The sequence below is a fragment of the Sinohyriopsis cumingii genome, chromosome 6 (genome assembly GCF_028554795.1).
Source record: "Sinohyriopsis cumingii isolate HCF-2022 chromosome 6, ASM2855479v2, whole genome shotgun sequence".
In the NCBI taxonomy this organism is placed as follows: domain Eukaryota; kingdom Metazoa; phylum Mollusca; class Bivalvia; order Unionida; family Unionidae; genus Sinohyriopsis; species Sinohyriopsis cumingii.
In genome coordinates this window covers 27,019,077-27,035,397 of record NC_142966.1, presented here as the reverse complement: position 1 = coordinate 27,035,397, position 16,321 = coordinate 27,019,077, and the positions used below count along the sequence as shown (strand labels likewise).

Sequence of the window (16,321 nt, the reverse complement as noted above, 5' to 3'; positions counted from 1 at the left end):
TTGTAAATGAAAATGGTGTCAATTGGACATCCAACATGTCCACCACAGCAGATAATTTGAAACTCAAGAAATGGCCTTTTACAGCCAGTAAAGCACCAACTTTGTGGGACTTTTTTGGTAGCGGGAAGTCTATAGTTGCTTATAACACAGAAAGTTTGTAATTAGTCTGAACAAACAAGTTTACAAGGGACAGGTAACACCTCTCAAATTCAATTACTTAAGGTTTCTGAATTCATTTTATCAAAAATGCAATCAGATTTTTTCACAAAAAATTACCTGATTACAGCAGATATTCCAAATGATGTCAGGTCAATTGGCTATACTTCAATCACAATGGCATGACACAAGTTTTGTTTCTTAAAATGCCAGAAATGTAAATGTTCTTTTGGACTGGCAAAGTGTTATTTAACCACATGGATACTTCTCACAAGATACATGTATAATTAAAATAACCATTTTTGATGCAAGAGTCTATCACTTATATAGAAAACCCATATATTTATTTACCTTATCAACATTTTCCATATTTTACCTAGCCGTGTTTGCTTTGGTCATGTTCCATATCCAGATGGGGCTACATGTGATCATGAGTTAATTCTGAGACAGCTTCTTACATAAGTGTAAATAATTAATTATAGCTTTTGGGGATATTCACAGTCCTCTTCTACTTTGTTTTCCTAGCTTTATTTTTTTTATTCCTATTAAGAAAACCAAACACAGCAGTCATATTTAATACAGATTATCATTATTGCAAACACATTTGCTTGCAAGTTCTCTCACAACCAGTACAGAACAGTGGAAAAGAAACATAGCTGTCAGATGAAAACAATGTCTGCCTATATAAAGTTCTCCTACAGTACAGGATGTAATGCAGATATTTGAAAATATGAAGACACACACACACACACACGGAAAAAGAAAGAAGTTTCAACACATTACAAGCAATATTAAACAAAAGAGCTAAGCAATGTCAACGAAGATTGAAAAGTCTGTTGTGACTACATTTGGTTTGATAGTGCACAACTCATTAGTGTTATTCATAGAGGGAACGGAGTGGTCTATGATGCTTGCTTTACAAATCATTGACATCTCACACGTGTGTGTGGGTTGGAGTCTCAGCTCTGTCAAGATGGGTATGTGAGAAATCTTGCCAGTAGTTTCCCATGGACTGGTGGTTCTTACCTGGGTTTTTCTGTTTTTATTCCACCAGATAAAATGACTAACAAACACACATAATTTGCTGAAAAGACAGCATTAAACCCGTTAAAAAACCCATTATCATAGGACATCAATGGCGCCCTGTCATGCTGAAAAACCAAAAACTGGAGAGGGATAGTTTTCAATGTTTTTAATTCAATTACATCATGAAAATTGTAACTTGACTTTAAACATGTTTCATCTAAACAAACATTACAATACATCAATAAGTATAATACAGATAAGAAAAATGGCGTTAAACCCCACAGCAACAACAACAACAACATAATACAGATAATCAATATTGCACTTTATGATGTACATGTATTATTATTGCACAATACCAAAAAATAAACAAAACATAGTGATGGAATGTTCCAAAGATTGTGTCTAGTTCCTGATAAAATTGTAATGAATTTGGCAAAGTTGCAGAGGTTCTGGGTTGGAGTCCCAGTCTGACTGTTGTTTTCCATGTTACATAAAAAAATCTTTTTTAAAGAAAATATTATCTGAAACAACAGTTGAATCAACTGCACTCTGTATAAACTAGGATGCATCATACTTCTTACATAAGCATAAAGAATGGAATGTATTCAAGACATCATGTATCTTGATCATAGCGTATATGTACACATATTTTGTAGATAATCAGCACTGCCATTAGACTGGTAAAACTATAGAAATGTTAAAAATAAGGTAGTTGTTGTGACTGTTTCTAAAGCATTGTCAGTACATTATAATGGTTAGACTTCTTTTATTGTGACCTAAAGTTGTAAAATGTTTCTCTTATAAAAATTTGACTCAGATTCAACAGAGAACACAATTAGAAAACATACTTTGAATTTCCAACAGTCATTGAGATTTGGGAGACATACACTATCCAGCATGCAAGACATCATAAATTAACAAACTGACAGCTTGGCAACTTTTTTCTACTGTCATTAGGACTTGTTTCAAATGAGCAAATAAATGATTTTAAGGAGGTTAAAGATTCAATGGACATTAACAAGATTAAAGTGTATTGATCAACAAATTGGATTTTTTACATCTGCTTTGTTAAATCAAGGAATTTAAAACATTTGACAACACAAATTTTAAAGTAAAATAAAAAAGTACACAATTGTCATAATGAAATGCTTGCAAATTCTATATTGCAAAACTGAAATAAAATTTGCTGTGCTGAATAAACTGCACTGTAATATTGCAGGAATTGTTTTTTTTACTTGTCATAAGATGATAAGGGGGCCATGTTGCTATGACATTAGACTCTAAATCCACGGACTGCAAGCATTACAGGCATACAAATACAGAAATGCAGGTAAATCTATGTATCAAAAGTAACCTTCAAAGCAAATTGCTTCACATGAAAACACTAGTTTGGTTGAGGACTGTTCCATTAAAACATAAACCAGACCCAGGGAAGACACTTTTAAAGTTGGGTACTCACCAATAGATGCAATTTAGAATTTTCTTATGATTTTAATACAAACTCTTTAAAATCAAAGTACCCTGTCTTATATTTTCTCTCTCAATTAACTGCCTCCCTGCATACCATGCATGTTTCAAAGGAGCAGCCCTGAAATAAGATGGTTTAAGGAGTTCAATAATTCTCCGGAAATGAAAATACAATTGGACAGACAGTCAAACAGATAGTAATTGTTTCCTGACAGACACAGTAACAGCTACAGTGTGACCCCACTGAACCATGCTCTATTATAACATGAATTTGGAAATAACATGATTGTGGCATGGCTACTGAAATTTTATATATTTTTTCGTACACAAAAAAAATATTTTTTAAAAGTATGAAAAATAATGTTTGAAAAGTTTATCGGAGAAGAAAAACAAAATAACATGATCATGGAATGGCTCCTGAAAATTTGGATATTTGTTCAGTCATGAAATTTTGTTTGTTTGTTTGAAGTACAAAAACTAATGTGTGAAAAGTTAGTTATCGTTTTTGGGAAGAGATCATGTATGAATTCGGATATAACACAATTGTAGCATGGCTCATGGGATTTTACAATAATTTCACCAATTTCTTGAAGTGCAAAATTTTGTGCCAAAATAAGCCTAGCTAAGTTTTTACAGAAGTCAATCTTTATCTTCAATATATTCTTTATACAATTTTTGCTGAAATGAAAAAAAAAGATTTCTCACCCGAATTTAGAAATTAAATAATTTCAGTAATTGCTAATTATCAAAATTAATCTCACAACCAAAGGTTGTTCAAATATGGGACAACAGTTTATTAACAGATTAACAGATAAATTGAGAAAGCTGCCAACATGGTTTTATAATGCAAACAATTGTCATGTTCTCAGCTGACCAGTGAATACTCTCTGCATTTCCTATAAAAATGGCCAGACTGTTCCTTAACAATTATTCTTGAAGTATTAGTTCAAACAAACAGTGGTCAAAGTGTGTAGATATTAGTGGGTATTTACAAAGGATAATGTGATACAGAATGTAAGGCTTGTATTGTTGATGTCTGAAGCCCCAGGCAGGACTAAGTCTGCAGTTAAACAAATGCAATTAGCTGAAACAAGTTTATGGGCTGAATCATCAGCAGTTTTGGCCATTGTTACACGTGTACCCCCTCCGCCATCTTAATCCTTGTTATTTTCAGGCTTCAAATCATTGACATATATATACAGGAAACTGTCATGCTAGTGTTAACTCTGATTGGAACAAAACCATTTAATTTATAGTGGTGGAGGGATTGGCCAATACAATCACACATTCTATTCCCTGCTTTTTGCTTATAAAACAAATTTTCCAATGAAAATTGGGTTTATTGTATTTATATTTTCCTCTGTTCTTTAAAGAATGACTCAATATTTTGTATGGAACTTGCTCTGAACTCACATGGTGGAATAGTTTCCTCCCAGAGTGAGTTCAGGCAGATTACATGTTGGATGTACACACACCTGTTGAATTCTCAACACAAGAGAATTATGAGGTCAGTACCTTTGTAAATGAAATGTCTGGATTTGAACGGACCAAGCAAATGTCTTTTATTATAGAATTTATGCTTTCTTGTGCACATTTTTAATGGAATTACTATTATGGATAAAAACAGATTCGACCGGTGAGTATACATACTCAACTATTTACTTATGTTGCAGATTTTGTATACATAAAATAATAATAAATATGTAATAACTATTTTAAGTACTTCTTGTTTAAACTGGAACAAGCTGATAGCTATGTCATCAAGTTCATAGTACTGTGCCCACTTCTATCCCCCCAATTTGTTTTCTTTGAGGGGGGAATCAGCTTACTGACATGGTGGGTTATAACATGGTATGGTACATGTTTTTGGACCCCAACAATCACATTATAGTGGGGTTACACTGTATGTCTTCCCATATTACATGATAGTGTTACAGAATTTTCAAGAACTTAACTGTGTCTCTGATTATGATGAAAATTGTTAAACAAACCATGGCATGAAAAATCTCTATAGTATACAATTCTGTGACTTTATAATAAAACTTCATTTAAACAAACTCTTCAATGGTAAGAAAATATTCTGATAAAACTATTCAGATAAATAAGTTTGGACTTTGCTGAATATGTATAACTTGGGGATCTCTCACTATAAAGCCCCTCAATAAACAGATGGTCCATTAATTTAAAAGTCATACAGGTACGATAATGCCCTTCATTATAATACTGTTCCTGTTATAAGGTAGGTATGGTCTTGGATCCCATATTTATCAACAAGCAGTATGTACTTCATTATAAGGCAGTCTCACTATAATGTAGAATACTCTCCAGCTCCAGTGTTATAATGAGAGAGTAATGTATTAGTACCAATATATTTGGACTCCAGGTGATTGAGAGTTTTGCAGATTTTTCAGAAGTCTCCAGGATATATAACATGTATGACTCATTAGCACAGTAATTTAAGCTAAAATCATGTTTTTTTATTTAGACAAAAATCTCCATTGAAAGAAAAATATATTCTCACTCAATGCAAACATTTTTCACAAAACCTGAATATGAAATCATAAAGTTACATTTCAATATGCATAGATTATATAAAGTTAAAGCTGTTCTAATGAGCCATGCACTCACACATATCCAGTAAGAGCAGTATTTGGCAAGCCATTATGAATTTAAAATCTTTTGAAAAATAACACTGATAGGTCGGCAGCACTGGCAATCCATAAATTGTATTGAATGATTATTGGTACAATACATTAAATACCTGACATGCCAAGCAGGCAAACAGTCATGTCTGCCCAATTATTTGACTAGACTTTTCTGGCAAATATGTGTTTTTGGGACCCCTTAGTAATTCAGATTAACTTGATAACTTTTACGTATTTGCTACATATGTATTTGAGATAGCATTAAAAACAACACTCTTCTGGTAAAGAGTGTCAACACCATCCACACTGTCATCATCAATATTAGAATTGTGGAAAAATGTTGTAATGTACTATAACATACTGATTAATAAGAACTCTTCCATTATTCTGCTTCCTCACAAAAAGAAAATTATGTTGCTGTGTTCTGTGGGCTGTTTTCTTCAATGTTGACAATGTCATCAGCGGGATCAAAGTTCTTCAGTTCCGAAAAAAGCTCAAAAAGCAACAGTTCTAGCAAAACCTGTAATATAGATTACTAAAGACGTAATTATAGTTTAAATGATTTCAACCACTTTAGAATTACTTAAGCTTAATGGTACAAATATCAGTCATATTTAGAACAGTTATGTTCTAGTGGGTACCTAAATGTATGGATGGGCTGTCTCTGTCTGTTAAAGGCAGAGTTGTTGGTTTTATTTATGTTGGTTTCCATAGCATATTTAACACATTACTGGCTATATCATGCACGGGAAATCAAGCTAAGTGCCACTCCAAAGGTCAAAAAGGCAGCTGAAAGGCAGAACAATTTTATTCTGAACATACCACAGAATCCTATCAAACTGAACAAATATAAAGTCACTGTGATGCTTATACCCCACATGTCTTACTATCATTCTGGGTAGTTACCTTCAGAAATGGACTTCCACAGCAACAAACAGACATTTATTTCCAAAGCCACAAAAAGAAATGGACTTCCACAGCAACAACAAAAAAAGGAACTTCCACTGCTATAAACAGAAATGAACTTCCATAGCAACAAACAGAAATGAGCTTCTAAAGCAACAAATAAACAGTTAGAAATGGACTTTCAGAGCAACAAACAGAAATGGACTTCAACAGCAACAAACAAAATGGACATCTACAGCAACAAAGAGAAATGGATTCCATGGTACCAAATATAAATGAACTTCCACAGCAACAAACAGAAACTTCCATTGCAAGAAAGAGAAATAACCTTCCATTGCTAGAAATAGAAACAAACTTCCATTGCAATAAATAAAAATGTCTATTGCAAGAAACAGAAACATATTTCTATTGCAAGAAATAAAAAATATACTTCCATTGTAACAAAACAAAATATACAGTAGAGCTCATGTTTATTTTTGGAACCCCATTTATTGTGGTGGAGGTGGAGAGAGAGTGGAGAGGATTAAGAGAAACACCTCCACCATCTCTCTTGGATGCGGGAGGTCGTGGGTTCGATTCCCCGCCGAGTCATACCAAAGACTTACAAAAATGGTACTAACAGTTGATTCTCTTGGCGCTCAACATTAAGAGGTTAGTGTTAGGACTGGTCAGTCTGGTGTCAGGATAATGTGACTGGGTGGGACATCATGCTACATGTCTGCGGCATGATGCCTAAGTGCTGGACATCACTATAAACTGCCACATTGCAGACATCGTAGCGATATGACTGTAAAATTGTTAAAGCTACGTTAAAAATCCAAATCACATCACATCACACCCACCATCTCTCTGTGTGTCCTGAAAGAGTTGCTGTAACAGCTCGCAGATAATTGCTCTGCACACCATACTTTCTCATGGAGTCATTGAGGATGACCACAGGGAGTGGATGTGGTCTCTATCAAACAGGCATGGTTTACTGTGCATGATCCTTGCAAGCATCCTCTTTAGAAGTTTATGGGGAGTGACAGGTACCAGTTTATCTACATTGTTGTCAGATGATTATACAATTTCAAAGTTCTAATGAAGAGTATGTATTAGATATAATGCCAAATCAAATTTTTGATAATATTAACATAATTGTTATGCCTAAAAAACTACACAAATACTACTGTACTTTTTCATTTACAAAAGGCTTATTGACATATTTTGTAATAAGTTTACGCTTTTACTTTAATCAAAGAAACCTGAACAAACTTATACGCTGATTTGACAAGACCTTGTTGATCTTCTCTTGAAAAGTGCTAATTTACTCTACTGTTTAACATGAAAAGTAATCCTCTGAGAGGTATGTATATTTAAATTCCCAATGACAGCCGCTTCTGTTTTTAAAAGAAACAAAAAACAACAAGAAAACAGTGAAGCACAAGTTTAGTCCTTGAAAGTAATGACCCAGTCATGAGGCTGAATATACATGTACACAGCTATGAACTTTAGTATAATTCTGATTGCATTTCTACTTTATGGGACTGGTCATTTAATTTATTATTATTTCAGATAGGGTAAATTTTTATTCTTTCATTCATCACAAATTAATTTTGTTTCAAATAATATAACCCTTTGGAAACTTAAATGGTCTCTCCCTAGTAAAGAATTAGCTTGAGAGGATGTTTTGCAGAAATAAAGACAGTGACCATTGTAAACACTGTTATAAAAATATTGTCATCAGAAGATGTCAATTTCAGCATGGGAAGGGTGTGTTTTAAACAAGAATCCCTTTGACTTGGCACATTGTACTTACAGCTCAAATTATGGTCCTGTCATGGTAATTGTTTGTAATTAATCTGACCACAACAATCTCATAACTGGACCATTACTGCTCAAGGAATAAACATTTGGTTTGCATTTAAGTGTAAATTCAGTGTTTCTTACTTGTTTGTGTTGTTAAACAGAAGCTGCTGCTATCTGGAATTTAATTGTCCTTACCTCAGTTTTCATGTTTAAACAGTAGGATAAATTTAAACTGAAGTTCAAATCAGTGTTCGCAGCGCTCAGAGCAAAATTCTGGTTAGGCCCCAGTTTCTATCAAAAGTATATGTAAAACTACTATTATACATATAGATTAAAATACACTAAATTCTTGCTACCAGGCCAACTGTACCAATCAGCTATAGTTCAACTAATATCGCGACCAGCAGTACTGGGCCGTTTCGGCAACTGCCAATATCACAACCGGCGCTTAATGGGAAATCGGTTATTTTATTAAAGATTTAAAATAATTGAGACTTGGGGAATTCGTGATTTTTTTGTGCATGCGGCAGGAATCAGTGAATTGCTGAAAACGTTGTGAAATTCATGCCAAAATCATGAGGGTTGGGCTATGCTGATCTGGGTCTATGCCATATACCATACTTATGATATCAAGTCAATAACACAGCCCTTGGACTGAGTCTACACATATACTACTCTTATTATATAAGTCAGTGACACAGACGCCAATCTGGGTCTACAGCACAAACTGTACTTATGGTATAAAGTTAATAAATTAGACCCTGATCTGGGTCTTTGCATTATGCTGTCAAGTCAATGACACAGACCCCAATCTGGGTCTACAGCACAAACTCTACTTATGGTATAAAGTTAATAAATTAGACCCTGATATGGGTCTTTGCATTATGCTGTCAAGTCAATGACACAGACTCTAACCTTGGTCTTTGCATTATGCTAATCTTATGCTGTCAAGTCAATGACACAGACTTTAACCTGGGTCTGTATCAAATGCAATCAGATTTGTGTTATACATCTGTCAATATGACAGCAATAAATATCTGTTGTCCCACAAATGTGCAGATTAATCAAAGTATTGTACAGTCTTGGACTCACATAAAACAGGTGCTTGTTTAGCCGCACATCTTGAAAGACTTCAAACATTTTGATTGCCCCTCTCTTTGCATTGTCGTCCCCAACTAATGATTTCACAGCCTCTGTAAAACAAAGTGTAGGCCTTTAATAAATGAGACAGGTTATGTATATTTTTATACAAAATACCTCATTGCTGAGGCAAAAGAGGTTTAATTATGGGTATACAGAACATGAGCAAAATTTATATTTTTCACACAGCAGTACACATGAGAAACAAAACCAGTAAAAAGATCTAAGACAGTCAAAAGAATGATGAAATTCGTCCATTTTCAACAAGTGTTTACCATTTTCATTTAGAAATAACTACTTTTCATAAGAAGTCCTTAAGTGAATGCCTCAAATAACCACAACTATTAATTGATTAGAATTAGCAACCAGATTTTCATGATTGTCAACCTGGCCATGAAATTGATCTGGTTCCTCCTTCATAAACCATAATAGTGTTCAAGTACTAAATGTATACATGGAAATCTTACTAAAAATTGACAAATACAGCTTTTATATTGATTAGAATATTTCAAGCAAGATTCAGAGTTGAGTATCTGCTTAGCATCATTTTCACTTAGTGTGTGCGTGATTTGGATTTTTTAACATAGCTTTAACAATTTTTCAGTCATATCGCTATGATGTCTGCAGCATGGCTGTTTATAGTGATGTCTAGCACTGGGGCATCATGCTGCAGACATGTAGCATGATGTCCCACCCAGTCACATTATCCTGATAATGGACCAACCAGTCCTAACACTAAACTCTTAATGTTGAGTGCCAAGCGAGGCAGCTGTTAGCACCATTTTTATAAGTCATTGGTATGACTCAGCCAGGGATCAAACCCAAGACCTCCTGCATCCGAGGTGGATGCTCTAACCACCAGGCCACTGGAGTGGTCATTTTCAATTAGGGCCAGCTAGATATCATAAAAAGTTTTTTATTGAAAGCTCATGCAGACACATCCATCAGTTCAGTAAAAGTAGCTGAAACAAAATGTTTCTGATGGTTGCCATTGTACTTACATACCATGTGCACTTACGATAAGCACCATTTTGATTTAGGACCAACTAGACATCATAAGAAATCTTTGGTGAAAACCCCATGTTGATATATCCATCTAATGCTGAGATGTGGTGACAATCAGTAAATAATAATAATAATAATAATAATTATAATAATAATAATTATTGTGGACTTAGTACAGTGCCTAATCTTTAGAAGCACTAAGCACTTTATAATATTAGATGACACATAAAAACATATACAACAAGACTACAAAAACCAAACATCATTACAATTACAAAACAAAAACATGTTGACAATAATTAAGGAAAAAAACACTATTAAATTTTTAAGTCTACTCTTGTCAAAAAGCTGAATTTTAAGAGCACTCTTTAATAAAATCAGTGTCCTTGTGTCTAATGAGCAATTCATTCCACATAGCTGGGCCCTGGTACAAAAAAGAACATTGTCCAAATGACTTCGTTTTAACAGTGGGAATGACGAGAATATGAATGTCAATGATCATAGGTTTCTAGATGGGGTTACACATGGGTGAGGTCAGATAGGTATATGAAATGTAGCAGAGTGAACAGATTTTGTGTTTGATTCTGGATCGAATAGGTAGCCAGTGAAGGTTACAGAGCTGGGGGCAGGTGTTCTTAAGTTTCTGTAGAAGTTACTGAGATGAACCCGACTAAAGTGAATTACAATAGTCCAGACTTGAAAGTACTAAGGAACACACAAGTGTTTTGCAGGCATCAACTGAAAAAAAGGAGCTTAGCCTTGCATATGTTCATTATACGTTGGTGTAATGAGAGCACACTCTCGAGAGAACCATCAAGTTCTGTAATGACGGCGTGAATTTAAGGTTGATATTGCTGATATTTATTGTTTGAGGTAAAGGATCTGAATGTGAAAGTCATTACGTGGTGATCATGATGGCTTCAGTAAAGTCAGACCTTGGCAAAAGATGGACAGACTTTAGATAAAATCCTCAAGTTCATTAGGAATTCACAATATTGCATTGATAGTTGATCAATAAGGCTGCAATACAAGGTAACTATAAACTAATGAACCTGTAATATCGACAAAGTTTGAGGAATTTATATCATGTGGAAACTGACAGCAATTTCATTTGTACAACCAGTACTGACTAGTCAATTTCAATCAATTCATGGTTATTTACAGTCATCAACATCATCTGAACTAACTTTAATGCTTTACGTTCACTGTCATCATCATTATCTGAACTTGAAAGCCTTTTAAAGCCAGGATGTTTTTGGTCAAATTCCAATGCCTTTTTAGAAAATAGTTTTAAAGATGGCAGCCATTTCTGATGATGGATTAGACTAAGCATCATTTGTACCGAATTGTAAGCCCTTTAAGCCAGGAAGCTGACAAATTTCAGCAAATTCTCTTTTCAGGGTTTTATTTGTAGAAACTGTGTCAAGGAGTTTCTGTTTTTCATAATGGGGGCTACATTTGCAGGCAGATTGGAATCATCTGTAAAAACCTCATGCCAGGATTCTTTCTGTCCAATTTTGTTGATTTCTGTAAAGCAGGTTTTGAGAAGTGATTTAACGATTCTTCTGTTTTTAATAATGGTGATCTGATGATAAAACAGCATCATTTTAATAAGCTATAAACTTTAAGCGATATAGGTGTGAACACTCTCCAACAACATTTTGGACGAAACTAATTTAGTAGGTTTTAAAAAGATATTTAAAATATCAAATGTTGATGGATGCATGTCATACACAGGGCCAAACCATAAACTCACTATGATTTATGACTTGGTGAGCTAAATGTTCTACATGAAAACTTAAAAGGATCTTAAAATTACTTTGACCGTATCTGTGGTCATTGTGAGAGGGTAGGGTTGAGTGTATATAAAAGTGCAGAACTTCCTGATCCTACAGTGCATATATAACATCTATTAATCCCAAGGTACATAATTATTTGACCATCTGGAAGACTTTAACCAAAAAATAACCAATATTTTCAAATGACCATGACCTTGCCTAAGGGTCACAGACATGGCTGGGATGCAAGGACTTAAAAGGGAAGTGATACCTGTTTCTAAAGACCAAGTAAGACAGCTATTCCTTTTAGCATTTGGGAATAAAGACCATACAGAAAAACTGTAGCTGAAAACATAACCAAGATTTTCAAATGACCTTGGCCTTGCATGAGTGTCAGAAGGACGGTAGGGTGCATGGAAATAAAAAGGTACAACCTCTTAATTCTTCTTTCTTATTATAGTTTTCCCTCCCTGTTTTGGGACTTTTGTCATATATAAAAACCTAAAAAAATGCTGCTGCTGCCAGTGGAATGAGTGATAATTCAATTTGGCTTTTGCCCATACTTGTGAATGAATGAAAATTCATAATGACTAATATTAATTCATCACATTTGCTCTAATTAATGTCTTTAATAAACTAAGGTTCCAATGCAAATCCTTCACACATTGTTATATACCTGGCATATTCTTTAGAAACTTGTCTTTAGCTTTTATTCTGGTTTTAAGCTTTTGTTCATCAGTCCTAACTGGCAAGGCCTCAGCAAGTTTACCATCGGGCCACATGGATTCCTTAAAATTGCCGATGTAATAGATCATCATTGACTCAGTGAAAAGCCAATACACAGTCTCCCGCAACTGTCTGAAAATGAACAAGACAAAAGTGTTAAGTAAATTGGTTGACCATGTTGAGATCTGTGCCTATGTTTATTTACTGTCCTAAAATATCTACATCTGTTAGGCTGACAATTAAAACATATTATACAATAATAAAACACCTCAATAACGATTATTAATCTGATATGAAAAAAAATCACATTCTTAAATACAAAAAGATTCAAGGGTAGATGAGCAGCATCAACATGCTTGACTTTCTTATTTATCTTGGCACTTCCCAATTCATAGCTCTGTTCCAAGTATGTAAATCAAATCCTTCAAAGCTATACCCCTTAGAAGTGGATCAACCTTTCCATCCCTAGCTATGACCCTAGGGACTGGATCAAAGTTTCAAGAATCATGCATAGCTGCCAACCTTCCAGGCTCACAATTAGTGAAAATAGGGATAAAAAGTCGTGAATTTGGACACAAATTCGTGAAAAAATACCATGACAATAACTCCATCCACTCTGACTACTCCGACCATCAATACTACGCTATATCAAGTTCGCAAAATAAAAATAAAACACTACATATATGCAGAAATATTTATTTATTAAGACATGATACTGTGGCAGACTTGAACTTCCTCAACTGCTTGATCGTAAATTTGTTTTCTAAACAGTTCCGACTTCTTGCCTGCTGGTAGATCTTGGGGACTAAAATTGTTGACAAATTTTCTGCTGCTAAGGAGGTCCTAAAGTCTGTCTTTTTTTTTTCCTCACTAAAGAAAATAATCTTTCGCTATCACTGTTGCTGTGAGGAATGCACAGGAGCTGCAGCATTTTTGGTTCTTCCACAGGAAAATTTGGAAGCGATTTTCGAGTCTGGGAACATGTCAGAACAAATGTTTAGCATGGTCTCCAGCTGATAAAAATAGATTGTGTTCGACACAAGAAAACTCACAAATAATGCTTAAGCGTTGGTAGCCTGCGGGTCTTCCGCCAATGGTTTAAAATATTCCAGAGCTGAAATCTGCGAATTCTTAATTTCCCCAACTTCGACGTGTTTTTTGCAACCGACATTCTTCCTCACATCGTCTCTGCGATGGCACACTGAGTGCAAAAAGCATGAATGAATATCAATTTTTAATGGCAGAATGCACGTCCAATTTTTGATATATTCCAAATTAAACTTCACTTTTTGAGTAATACATTTCTTTTTCCATGGTGGTGAAGACATTTTCAAAATCTTACATGCGATGCTGAACGATACTGAACGGTAACTCGAATCAGTGTTTTGACGCATGCGCGGAGCAAATTTCCGGTTAGGCCCTAGTTTCTCTCAAAAGCACTTGTAAAACTACTCTTATACATACAGATTAAAATAGGCTAAAATGCTTGCGACCGGGCCAACTGTACTAATCGGCTGTAGATCTACTAATATCGTGACCAGCGGTACTGGACCGTTTCGGCAACTGCGAATATCACGACTAGCGCTTAACGGAAAATCGGTTATTTTATTAAAGATTTAAAATAATTGAGGATCAGAAAATTCGTGAATTTTTGTCTTACAGCGTGAATCCGTGAATCGCTAAAAAAGTCGTGAAATTCACACCAAATTCGTGAGGGTTGGCAGCTATGATCATGTGTATGTCTGCATAGTACCTGAGATATTATCCTGAAGCATTAAGTCCTTATTAAAACAATGAAGGAAGACTGCCATTACATACACATTAGTATGAATGGAATCAGGAAACCCCAATGATTTCTTTGAAAAGTGGGACGAGATGGTGTAAACCCAACGTTTTGTCATGTTTTGTTTACTCCTGCTGAGTTTGCTGGATGGTTACATCTGCATAATTAAATAGTCATGAATTCAGACTTTTAGAAAACTGGATAATGAAAAATTGGATATTTGTACAAATGAATTCCTTAATTTGTTTCATATTGGGAAAAAATCTTATCATAAGTAATGTACTTATAAGATGAGACCAACAACAAACTGCGAAGACCTAGATCTGCTGTTGCATAATGCACTGTCAGAACTGGGTCTGTGCAGTCTGTGAGGAATAATCAGTACAATAAACAACACAGACCCTGGTCTTCAAGTGCATTATAATATGGCAGATCAGGATCTTTGTTTGCATTTTGACTGAACTTATAAGTGAGTAAATACATAGGTCTGCAGTATTTAGCACCTAACTAAATAAAGCCTTGTTAAAAAGAACAACATCATTACTGTCATTCCTTACCTGTTGATAGACCTGCCAAATGTGACCTCTACAAAAGCTATGAAGCTCTTTCTTAGCCATTTAAACATCCCCTGAAGCTCAAACACTTCACTTATCAAGCAATAGAGAGGCTCCGCGATAGAATCCTTACTGCGGTCTTCTTTCGTCCTAAAAACAACAAAGAAACATGGGCATGAATTATAAACAAAACTTTTGCACATGTGGATTGAAAAACATCTATTTTTTCTCTTCCAGTTTTAACAGGGATCAAATACAAAACTCAGGTTATTAGGAATACTGATGGCTTTGTAGGATGAGGTTAAACTAATGTATATAAGATCAGATGGAAGAACACAATTATAAATATGCTGTTATTCATCGTCTCTTCTATTATGATATATATATTCTACTCTAAATAATCTTATATTTTTCAAAAATTTATTTCAAATGTCACTAGCTGATTACCATCTGAGACATTATCTGATAAATTGCTGTCATTTCCTTTTAAAATCATTTTCTACCACTTTTTTATGTAATACCATCAGTGGAGACAACTACTATTAGGTCTGATCATTTATGTAAATTTGAGTTACCTCCATTGGCCAGTGGATCTATACTTTGTTACTAATTGTAGTAAGACCACATAGATTGTTACTATTGTTAGGGAAAGAGACTATATTTCTGGTGAAATGAGAATGGAGACAATGCCAAATGCAAGGAGGGAATCCCTCAAAGTCAAAAATCATTCATGATTGATTTACTGTCCACCTTTTGCCACCTTAGCAGTGAATATTTGAATTAATAAATTAAATGGGGAAATAAAAACTATCACACCCCCCCAAAAATCTTGGGTAGAGATTGTAATGAATATACAACTGTTGGGTCAACTATATTTATGCTTGTAAAACATATGGAAAAAGAAACGCATTGTGAAGATTCTGCCTTGGACAAAGAAAAGATCCAGTCACTTTCAAGTTGAAACAAACATACTCCATCAGAATCCATACCAAAGTATGCTTGATGACAAACCCAAGCTTGATGATAGGTCCATGCTTGATGATAAGCCCATACTTGATGGTACGTCCCTGCCTGATAAGACAATGCTTATTGTTAAGTCAATGCTTTATGATAAGCCCATACCTGATGATACGTCCATGCTTATTAATATGTCCATTTTTCATAAGTCCATGCTTGATGATTAGCCCGTGCTTGATAAGTCCATGGTTGATGTCAAACTCATGCTTGATGATGAATCCATACATGATGATAAGCCCATGCTTGATAAGTCCATGGTTGATGACAAACTCATGATTGATGATAAATCCATACATGATAAGCCTATGCTTGATGATATGCCCATAT

At 34.7% G+C, this 16,321-nt stretch overlaps 1 protein-coding gene across 3 annotated transcripts in view; it reads right to left on the bottom strand.

Moving 5' to 3' along the window:
• Positions 1 to 1,333: 1,333 nt before the first annotated feature.
• LOC149796537 (sorting nexin-25-like) overlaps positions 1,334 to 16,321 on the bottom strand; it is a 100,032-nt gene continuing 85,044 nt past the window's right edge. For 2 of the 3 annotated variants that reach the window (XM_089961238.1, XM_089961239.1), the window contains exons 20-23: positions 14,981 to 15,127; positions 12,591 to 12,772; positions 9,084 to 9,184; positions 1,334 to 5,817 (exon numbers count right to left, since the gene is read on the bottom strand). In XM_089961238.1, the coding sequence (XP_089817364.1) occupies positions 5,707 to 5,817; positions 9,084 to 9,184; positions 12,591 to 12,772; positions 14,981 to 15,127 (541 nt within the window). In that variant the 3' untranslated portion in view covers positions 1,334 to 5,706. The remainder of the gene's footprint in view (positions 5,818 to 9,083; positions 9,185 to 12,590; positions 12,773 to 14,980; positions 15,128 to 16,321) is intronic. The other variant, XM_089961240.1, reaches the window with a different exon arrangement.